The sequence below is a fragment of the Lolium rigidum genome, chromosome 5 (genome assembly GCF_022539505.1).
Source record: "Lolium rigidum isolate FL_2022 chromosome 5, APGP_CSIRO_Lrig_0.1, whole genome shotgun sequence".
In the NCBI taxonomy this organism is placed as follows: Eukaryota; Viridiplantae; Streptophyta; class Magnoliopsida; order Poales; family Poaceae; genus Lolium; species Lolium rigidum.
The window spans coordinates 210,487,637-210,499,139 of record NC_061512.1 but is presented as its reverse complement, the minus strand read 5'-3'; the positions used below and the strand labels follow the sequence as shown (position 1 = coordinate 210,499,139).

General features: G+C 43.0%; 1 protein-coding gene across 1 annotated transcript; it reads right to left on the bottom strand.

Moving 5' to 3' along the window:
- Positions 1-1,456: 1,456 nt before the first annotated feature.
- Positions 1,457-8,721, bottom strand: LOC124658202 (phospholipid:diacylglycerol acyltransferase 1). Its single transcript, XM_047196608.1, has 6 exons — positions 8,251-8,721; positions 5,847-6,069; positions 5,426-5,709; positions 3,538-3,865; positions 2,357-2,622; positions 1,457-2,170 (listed from the first exon to the last, which is right to left on the bottom strand). Exons 1-6 carry the CDS (start codon positions 8,715-8,717, stop codon positions 1,687-1,689), a joined length of 2,052 nt encoding a protein of 683 aa, XP_047052564.1. The 5' UTR covers positions 8,718-8,721; the 3' UTR covers positions 1,457-1,686.
- Positions 8,722-11,503: the final 2,782 nt, after the last annotated feature.

The window sequence follows — 11,503 nt, the reverse complement described above, 5'->3', positions numbered from 1 at the left end:
CTGACAAATATATACCTCTATACGTAGCCACAAATTTTTTTTTTCTGTAGCTCAAAATACAATGCAATTTCTACCGAAACTTTGCATGAATATTCAGAATATGTGTATGTATTCATGGAATAAATGTGCTGATTTTTTGAAATGCAGAAATTCAGTTTTTAAATATTTTAAAAACTGGGAGCACTGGTGCTCATCTGCACCAAATTTGCTTCCCATCTCGAAATCTTTGGTATTCTTCTCTACAAATATATCTACCCTCCCATTTTATTTTCTCCATACACATCTCTCTCATTATTTATGTAGTCTACATTGCCTTACCCTTACAACTCGTCTTCCCAAACATGTACTTGCTAAGAATCTTACGGGTACATACTACAACACGTAGGTATCTATACATGGAAGTGTGAATGTTTTGAGAACAAGAGGCATCGGGAATGTTCTAGTAACAATTTTTTCGAAAGCGACGCCAACAATGTAGTGACCATCCCGGGTCACCAAGAAGAAAAATGAAGGATCGTACAGTTTGTAAGAGCATGTCTAACAGACTCCTTAAAAGGCCCAACCCCGTAAAATAACCGTCGATATACGGGGTAGAGCTCTACCCGGCCGTCTAGCAGACCCCGTAAATCAGGCCCCCGTCTCGAATTTTTACAGTTTTGGCTACGGGGTGGCTTTTCGCCCCTTACTTGTGAGGGGTGGGAGGGGGAATACAGGGCCAACCCCTCACCCGTGGCGGGCTGAAATTTCAGCAGATAGCAACTGCTCCTGCGCATGACCTCGCCGGAATCCGGCCAAATTCCAGCGAGCTGCTGTCGAGGGTGGCGGCACGGGGGCTAGGAACGGCGGCGCCCGAGACTGGGGTGGCGGCAGCGCGGGAGGGCAGCGCGTGGGCCGGAGCGGGCGACCAGGTGTGGCCATGGCGGGCGTTCGGAGCGGGCGCGGCCGGCGTGGGGGCGGCCGGAGCGGGCGCGGCCAGGTAAGGCAAGCAAGCAGCGAATTGAGTTTCCAAAGCAAGGCTAGCTACTTCTATAATATGGAGAGCCCCAGTTACGTCTTCACCTTCTCCTATCTGTTATACTCCCTCTCTTTCTCTATCTCTCTCCAGATCCTGACATGTATTTTATCTAAATCTCGAACCAACTAGATGCACCTTTTTGAGCTAATTGCAGTCGAGAATAGCTATTTGGCACATGTTAACAGATTAGTCATTGATATTAAAAATTAGTATGGACTGATCACTAAACTTGGTTTTCAAGCTCAATTAGGTCCAAACAGAGGCTTACATGGCGTACAGACTGATCACTAAACATCGTAGCAAATTACATATGTTAACCAAGTTTAGTGATCAGTCCATAATAATTAGGTCCTCAGGAGGCTATATTTGCAAGTAATCAAATCAAAATTGAGAAACTCTCAACCAGACAAAAAAAATCTGCCTTAACGAAAGTGAATGTTATGACCGATCAACATGCAAATAATCTGCACGATATTTCTTCACATCATCACAAAGAACCTACAAAAAGTATCACGACTTGCATCTATACATTTTTAATATACAAGGCCAATTCACAATATTGCAATGAGGCAAGAGGAAAATCATTACATCAAATTAATAGAATTTAATCAGAGAATAAAATATGCGTCCTCATAAGAGATGCATCATTTCCTACTAACTTCACGTAGATGTTATAACTTCAGCTTGATCTTCTCTGACCATTTGAAAATATCAGAATACACCTGATCACCATCAAGTTCCTCACCAGTTGCCCCAGCAGCAATCCTGATGATATCCTCCATTAAAGCAAAGTTTCCCATGATATCAACGTGCGCACCACTCTGTGTGCCCCTGCCTTCGAGGAGAGTTGAGGGTGGAGAATGACTATACTCTCTCACGTAAGTCTTGCTGCCAGAAGGGTTGAAGCGAGTTTTGCCACGCCATGCTTTGGCACACATATAGCCCGCACTAAGAACTGGGACAGTCTCATCACCATCAGACAAGTGAACACCACCTTTCAAGCAGCTGTTCTCATCACCACCCTCAGCTGAGGCGTCTATCTGAAAGGGTATATAGCACTCCGCCTGTGGGGATAACTTGTAGACATATGCTCTTTCCGTGGGAATGCCTACTCCATACATTGAAAATATTTCCATTTCAGGCGCATTTGGTAGCCTGCAAAGGAAAACCCCGTAAGATAGCATAAATAAACCAAGGAGAAAATACACAAGATATATGCAGCGTTTCTTTGTATGCATGATTGATGTGCAGCAGTTCATTTTTCAGGCAAAGTATGTTTTCTTCAATTTGTCTAATATAGGAAACTGAATTAACATGAGAATGGCTGCAAATGGTTCTTACTTTGTCTCCAAGGGGTTTGACCAATACTTGTAGTGATTGTATTTTGGATCATCCAAGTCATCAGCAATTCCATAAGAGAAATGAACACTACCACGCTGCATCATCCTTGGAGCAACAAAGTGAAAAAGATCTATGATAGAGCTGGCAGTGTAAACTTTGTAGTCTGCAACTGCCTTTATTCCTCCCCACCCCAATTCGTGATACTCTGTCCACACATCTCGGCATGATGTATTTGAATGGGCAAGATTACTGCCTTTGACAGCATCCTGAAACGAGGATCATGAAGATTTCCTTCAACATCAAGAACACACCACAAGCTGCTCACAGACCATTTAAAAATAAAAACTAGAAGCCCAAACAATATATCTTGAAAAAAAAACTAATTTTACACATAGTAAAAGCAAATAAAGAGAACTAAATATATCACAAAATCTTTCAACAAAAAGCAAATAAAGTAAGATCAGCATGTGAACTTAAATATATTTAGGGCTGAAATGGAAGGCTCAAACTGGAGTAACCACTTAGACTCACAGCTACATTTTAAGGACTGCGGCAAAAAGCATAAAGAGACATAAATATCTGAATAAAAACAAGTTTGAACTACCAAACTCCTAACACTGGCATGGAATGGAGCACACTACACCAATTATGCTTCGGTTATTACACAGGATGGCAAGGAGAGCAATCCTCTTTGAAATCAATATTTCTCAAACGGTATCAAGGCAGATGAGTGACCAAGACAGAAAAATAGACCAAAATAGCAGTGTATTAAACTTGCGAACACACGCCAAATACCTGAACCAGCTACAAAGCAACAAGGTAGACCATAACGCAATACCAAATGATAATCGTTAAAGAAGAGTGTCACCGCAACAATGAACAAGCTATAGTTTGAGCCAACAATGTTTACTTGATTATAATGCAATATAAAATGATAAACATAAAGTATAAGAATTTCACTGGAGCGATTGCTGAATGATTAATACAATAATAGTGCATAAAAAACCGAATACACGCCACATCAAGGATTTCTGAAACAGGAAGGATAATGCAAACTGTTGTAGACACTGACAAGTAGCGGAAGACAATACCACAGACCTAGGAAAATATTGATTTGCATACATGATTGTCATAAGTAACTGAAGTGAAGCTAATATGATATTATGCATCTGAATACTCACCCGGAATTCTATCTGCTCAATATCTGATACCGGAGCTTCTGCTACATCTTTTCCAAAAGATACCATTCTTCCATAGTTTACAGGCTCCTGATGAACTTCGACAGGTTCCCCATTAACATCCTTAGAAGCCTCAGAATCGTTGACTTTTTTCTTTTTAGATTTACACTCAAAGCCATCTTCTGGAGACCAATCGAAACCTCCCCAAATAGTTTCACCACCTTTAGGGATCATTGACATTGTTGAATCCCATGTACGGGTCATACGCATCAAGTGCCGCAAGGTCTGAAGTCCAAGAAAATCAGAGTCCAACACTTCTGGTGCAATAGCTCTGTAAATGGATATAATAATATTAAAGGAGGGGTAAATTTCTGTTGGGCACATAAAGAAGTGTGCCAATACTATACCACCCACAGCAACGCATTTTATGTTTGAAGTGAAATAAAAGAAGTATATACTCAGAACAGTTCGTTTGAACTTCTAACCCTGAACTATGGCAAAAAATGTTCAAATAACATACCACCCATAGCAGCACATTTTACGTTTCAAGTGAAATCAGAAACATACATATACTCAAAACAATTAGTTTTGGCCATCGTAATACCTTACATGGTGCATCCATCGAAGTAGAATAACCCAGTGAGGTTACTTAAGCTTGGAAATTGTATTATGTTTGCAACAAAATAACTAGTACAACATGATATGGCCCTAAGGTAGAAGATTCGTAGTTGAGATCACGGTCATTAGATTGGCGTAGCAATGAACAACATGCTTACAACCTACACTTGGATGTCAGTATTAATATGGTTGTATATAGGGCATGGCAAGAATTTCTGCAAATACAAAACCTGACATGTATTCATGATTACTTTATTAATCTCTATTTTAGACGATAATGATACAAATAACACACAGAATTGCTTAATCTGAGCTTCCAATTATTTAAACATGGGCGCAATCTTGAGTTTCGAAGTTATCAACTACCCCCAGAACAACGGAAATGACCAATAGCAGTTATTTCTCCATTGTGAAAAAAAAAGTCTAAGCGCTCACTGTTTATACTTGCATCATGTAGTAAAGAATAATTGCGCTATTGATAAAAGGCCAAATAGTACCCATTTTGAAATTTGACCTCAAAAAACCTACCAAGAGAACCATTGGTATCATATCAGAAAGTATTTGATGATTTTATGCAATGCCACTTCACACTTCTAAACTAGAAGGTACTTCCCGGCCCCACTATCCTTATAACAGAGCACAGGTTAAACTAGAAGGTACAACATGCAGTCAGAACTTTAGCAATGACTCTTGATGATCATTTATTCGCACAATTACAAATTAGCTATCCATGAGTAAGACGTGAGACAAAAAAAAATGACTGCACATGCAACAGCTCAGCACTACGGATTAAATCGGACGCACAGTATCCTGTAAACAATTGACAAGCACAACTGAAAATGGTCTAAAGTAAACTTTACAGGGAACAGCCTTTATTCAAAATAACAGGAAAGCTATCAGGTGTTATATGTTACCTTGAACTATAATGATATAAACAAGTGCATTATAAAAATATATATACTCCCTCCGTTCCTAGATATAGCCAATATAGTTTTTTGAGAAAAAATTCAGAATATAAGGCATATTGCGTTGCACCACTTGTATGGACAATATTTTTAGGGATTTGATTGTGTTTCCTTATCTTATGCAAAGTCCTCTATTACCTCACGTCAATTGCCTAGGGTTAATCCCGCCCAAATATGATGCAACTTTTCCTCAATGTGCATTCTTTAATTTTCGTGCCAAAAACTATATGGCTGATATCTAGGAATGGAAGGAGTATGATTTAGCAGGCTCATTAAACATCAGCTACCAAACATCTAACTCGAATTACCTAGCAACAGCAACATCTTTGGCTTCAGACGAAAAAAGCCCAGCAACAGCCTTCGGAACTCCTAAGAAAGGTCCACCAATATTTGTTACAGCTTTGATGTGCTTCGCACACCAATTGGGACCCCCACCACCACCCATGGGAGAAGGTGCTTCTACCCACTTCATAAAATGAAGAAAATAGAGAACTCCCATGGAATGTGGGATCACCACCACCCTATTTCCACCATTAGTCGCTACCAAGAGTTCAATGTTGCTCTTTATTCTGCTCAATGTTTGATCACGGACCTGCAGATGGTAATTTACATTATATAAACATGTCAGACCACCCTATATGAGTAGCATTTACACTATGAAGAAAATACAGCTAATGACCCAGAACTCTATGCCATTCTTCACATCGTATAAGTGCATCCAAAAGTTACCTCAGTGTTCTGGAATGATAACCTCCAATCATACGCAGCCATGTACATGTTCTTTTCTTCATATCCAATACGAGCTAAATTGGCAATCAAGACTGCCCAGACAAAATATCCAGGGACAAAATAATCTGCTGCAACGAGGCCCGTGACAGGCCTAACCCTGATTCCTGGTTTATCTAATCCAGTTTCATTGTCCAACGACATATGCTCAACCCAGCATAAAGGCCTGAAATGTTCCAGGAGGATTCATGAGAAGAGATAAACACTCTACAGGCCTGTAATAGTTCGCAACTGTACCAAAGACAATGCTCTAGCAAAGGAAGGAGAATAGGAAGATATACCAACTTATAGACCAAGTAACAAAATTTTGAGAACTGCACGCAAAACATAAAGAGCACCAAGTATAGTGAAAGATTTTCCAGTAGAATGAATCAGTAAACATGAACTAAAATAAGTAACAACCTTTACTCTTAAAAGTGTAATCGAGTTAATACAATATCAAATGAAGTAACAACACATCTATACCATGACACGCAATTTCTTTGATCCTGTAGTAACATCAACATAAACATCAAAATGAATAACCTGTCATGAAAAAGTAAAACTAACGCTGAAGATCATCCATGTTAAGGGGTCTATTTTTTAAAATAGTAAGTAGTAGCATCTGCCTCTGTGTGGATTCTTCAAGGTTGAAGCTACTTACCTCCGTTCTGAAATAGTCTACATTCTAGCTCCAAAATTTGTTCTAAAATAATCTACATTCTAGCTTTTGGTCAACAACAACACTGAAAAGGAAGTGGTTTTGCTCTCTTTATTGGACGTTATTTTCAATGTAGCTTGGATTGGTTGTTCACATATCTAAGTAGAAACTAATAATGCAACACTAGTTTGTCTCATTTTTTCTAGAATGTAGACTAAATCAGAACAGAGGGAGTATTGTCGTAAGATTGCTTCTATTTGTAGAACTTGACTCCTGGGTAACAAGGGGAGGGATATTAAATTATCCAAATTTCCATAGTGTAATGCAGGTATTTATGACAAAGTACATACAACACCTAATGTCGTGTAACACTTAATCCCACAAGGAATTGCCAGAAATGTTGAACTTTTAATGTCATATATATAGAATGGCAGTCCCTTGAACAAGATCAATAATTCCCCAAGGGGATGCATGAAATCGAATTGTACTAAGAGGCGAAACGCCAAGTCTGCATTCCCCATTTTCCCAGCAAAACAGCTATTCAGCATTCAAATTAGGCTTCTTAGATTATTTCAGTTTAGAATCCAAAGTATCGCAAAAGAGAAGAGCAAGATTACGGTCATTACCAAAACACAAACATGAATAAAGAAAATTATTTCAAAGCAAGATTAGTGATCTACTTTTCCTATATATGGATAGCTCCAATAGCACAAGGCTCAGAAAGAACAGCATGTATGCTGTTCAGGAATACATTGTCACTCTGACCAGAACGTAGCCATCAACGGTAGAAAAGTTATAGGAAACCGAGATTCCTGTGTAAGAATCTACAAGACATCCCGTCGACCACACCAAAAATCTTCCTTCAATGTAAAATGCAATTTCTTCTAACGGACCTGAAAGTGCATGATCTAGAAATAACCCGTTTCTCTTGTATAAGAATTTTCCTATGCCAAACCTATGGGAGACATTGCCAGAAAAATAAAAAATGGGAAGACAAGCCGAAGACTGAATAAGGCAATGTTGTGTGGTTTGCACTCCAAGCACCTCTAAAAGGCACATCCTGCCCACTCAAATCCTACTACTTCCCTGATAAGAACAAATATACCAAGCTTTCAAGGCAACTGAAAGTGATTGTCACCCCAACATTTCAACATCCTGAGTAGTTACACTAGTACGCAACAGTACAAAACTGGCATAGAACGAGTTCAAATTACCATGAAATTCCTAATCCTTGGACGGTAAGAAAACAACCATAGAGAAAAGTGATAAATATTAGCCAAATCCGTTGCTGCTGAGTGCCCAAATCCCAGATGTTGATGAATTATACAGCCTAACTGAGACTTGAGAAGATCTGGAAAGAATCTCTAGTCTTAGAGCTCAGAAGCATTACTAAAAAATAGTACAAAAAGGGAAAGAATATCTAGTCTTACAGCTCAGAAGCATACTAAGAAATTCTACTACAAAAAAGGATGTCAGAGATCAAGAGTGATGGAATGCGTATGGAATTATCAAACTAGTAGTTGGTAAAGTCCTAACTGGCCCAAACATTTCCCTAAAGCTGAATAAGCAGCGCCCAAAAGAGTAACATGAGACTCCTCCCATTAAAGGACTCGTCGATTTCTAAACAAGCAACGCCTAAAACACCCGAACAAAGCAGAAGCGTAACGAACAAAGCAGAAGCCCATAACAGATAAGGAGGAAAGCGACCTCTTGTATACGTCGCCGAATGTGCCGCCCCATAGGCGCTTCCGGAAGAGCCCCTCGGCGCACTGGTGCCCCTCCCACAGCTCTAGCCCCCCGGTGACGATCCCCGGCACGAAGACGACGGGGTGCCTGGCGCGCAGCCCCTCCTTGTGCAGCTTGACCCCGGGCGGGTCCGGGAGCGGGCCGGTGATGGCCTCGGTGACGTACTGCGGGAAGGAGGCCGGCATGGCGTTGTAGAGGAAGAGCAGCAGCCACCAGGCGGAGCAGACGCAGCCGACGAGCCAGCAGCAGCTGTCGACGCACGACCACGGCTTGGGCTTGGCCCGCTTCGGCGGCGGCGGCGCGGAGGGGGCGGCGGAGGTGGAGGGCGCCTGCGGCTTCTTGTCGTCGTGGTCGGAGCCATTGCTGTCGTCGCCCGGCGAGGGAGGTGGAGGGGGCTGCGGCTGCTTCCGCCTCCGTAGGAGCGACATGGCGCGCGCGGGCGGGATCGGTGCGGGGCTACCGGCGCGGGCGCGGTCGCATCGCCGGCCGGGGGCGGGGTGGCGGTGGGGGGATGGACCTCGGAACCCTAGGCGGCGGGGCCCGGCGGGGAGACGGAGGAAGCGAGGTCGGGAGGGGCGGCCTGGCGGGTTTGCGTTTGTGAGGTCGGGAGAGGGAGGAGGCCTGCGGCCGAGAGCTGGAGCCACCACCGGAGCGACCGCGCGCTCCCCTGCACCGGACGTACGTGCGCCGAGCCGGCCACGAGACGCTGGCTACGTGGGACCCGAGGCACGGGATAGTGTCCGCGGTCTATGAAGATTTGGTGCAGGGAAGGTGGAGGGGGCTGCGAGCTTGGCTGGCTCGATTGCGATGTGTGGGCCAGGGTGGTGGGTCAAAGACGGTGAAGTGGGGCCGGCGTTGCTGGCTGGAACGATAATGGCGAATTGGCGATTCAATCACAGCAGCTGCAGAACCTGCCCGTACCCGTAACGTCATGTTTCCCGACTTTCCGTCAGATTTCTTTGTTTTGCTTTGCCCAGGGCAACGCAAAGCACACCTGATGAAAAACCAATGGTATCAGGTTGCCTCCCTGCAGACCGAAAATACACCTGCACCCTGCTCCAACGGTCGACGGCGTAGTGTCTGGGTCGTTCACGGAAACGCAAACGCGGCGCAAACATGCGGCACGTTTGCGTCTCCGCGGTCGCGCCGAGCGACGCGTGAACCGCCGGAATGGAGCGCCTGACACGTGCATTTTATATCATCATTTTATAACTCATATTATCATATTAGAATGTTACTGGCAATGTTATATCATTGTTTTTGCATGTTTTAGATGATTTATGGGACTTTCATACAAAGTTCCTATTTTTCGTATTTAATTTCCGGGAGGCAAAAAAAACCTCCTTTTTCTAGTTTTTAATGTTTCAGGAACTACAGGAACCCAAATGGAAAAAAGGAAAATTGCACAGTTGGTTTTTCATCGGGAGAACACCAGAGGGAAAAAGATCGAAGGAAGAAGAGCCACGAGGGCCGAAAGGGGGTGGCCCACGCGGCCAAGGAATCTGGCCGCGTGGGACCCACCATCTGGCGCCTCGGGCACTTCCTCGCTCGGCACTTTTTAACACGCCTCTGTCTCGCCCAAAAAGGAACGCCCTAATTTTACCGAGACCATTCGAGACGGCGGCGAAAACTCTTGTTTCCCTTCGAGGGGAGGGTCAGATCCTGCTGCTCCGGAACTCCGGAGAAGGGGGGAATCATTGTCATCGTCATCACCTCTCCTCCTTGGCGTGGGAGGAGGCCTCTCCATCATCACCATCATCAAGAGCAGCACCATCTCCATCACCATCTCCATGATCCACTCCGTCCCCCTCGTAGTTTGAGAGTTGCTATACCCTAGATACTTGTTTTGTGTTCCTATCAATGTTTGTGATTGAGCACTTGTCATTATTTGGAGGTGAAGTTATTTTTTCAGATTGTGTTGTACCACTTATGCCACTGAATATGATCATGTTTGCATGTTGTGAGTAGTTCCCATATGTTTGCACGTTGTGAGTAGTTCCCGTATGTTCCCGAGCGACGTGCGAACCGCCGCAGAAGAGCAACCGCGGTCCTATTCGTTATATGTGCCGCCATTAATCCCCGCTCAATAAGACCGTTGTGTCTACGCTAGTTCATCTCCAAGCGGCCTGCCATTCATCTTCATCTTCAATCGGCGTGCCATTAATCTCAAGCCATGAGCAACTGCCATGACCTAGCATACCACTTCATGGTGTAGTACGCAAGTCGTTGACATAACAGAAGTGAAACACCGTTCCACTCGTATATACATCCCTCGGAGTGGTACAACAGAAACATATGCGAGTCCAAGGTATGTCTATAGAAGGATACACGAACTGCTTACAGAAGATCAACATAGCCTCCTACTTTACAGTAAGGTAAAACTTCAAATAAAACTGCAAAAGAACAACTCGCAATCTAACTTATTGCTAACTCTAGCTTTAGAATACTTGGCTTGATACATAACTCTAGCTACTTACGTACTAGGATTAGGAAAAAGGTTCCCTTCTATTACTAGTCTAGGTTTCCACTCTAGCTGATGCAGAAATTGACTCTATTGACTTCATTGATTGGATTCTTCATCTTGTTGCAGCTGACTCCTTTATCTTCGAGTTTCACGGTAGTATCTCTTTCGGTGCCTCCATAAATAAGCAGGGGATTCAAAGAGGGATAAGTACGAGCGTACTCAACAAGTTCATTATAGGAAATAGGTGTATCATGCACTAGCTACAGCCATAGACCAAAAAGTCATAGGCCAATGCAAGTTTTTCCTCTCGCATATCAACGGGCCATTAATCCTATGTGAATCCTTTCCCAGTTGCAATGGTACCTCCACCATCATCTCATACCATGGTTCCATTTCCCACCACATAGTCATATTCATAATTGTAAAATAATATTTTTCTTTTCAATGCATGAGTATTAAGTATAGTACTTTGCATATAATTTGATAAAAATAATCAAATGGCATGAGCAAAAGCGATGAACTTGCCTTTCTTGACTGCAAGATTATGCAAACAAGGACTTCGATACGATAACTCCAAATTCTAAAATAGCATCATCGTCTGGTGTAATATCTCAGGATTCGAGACGATTGCGGGGTAGAATTAGAAAAGGGATGTGCATTGCATCGCAAAACTAGGGAAAAGTTCGCGCTTAATTGCATAAAACCTAAGAGGGGAATAAGTTTCTCTCTCGACACCAGCTAGGGTTAGGG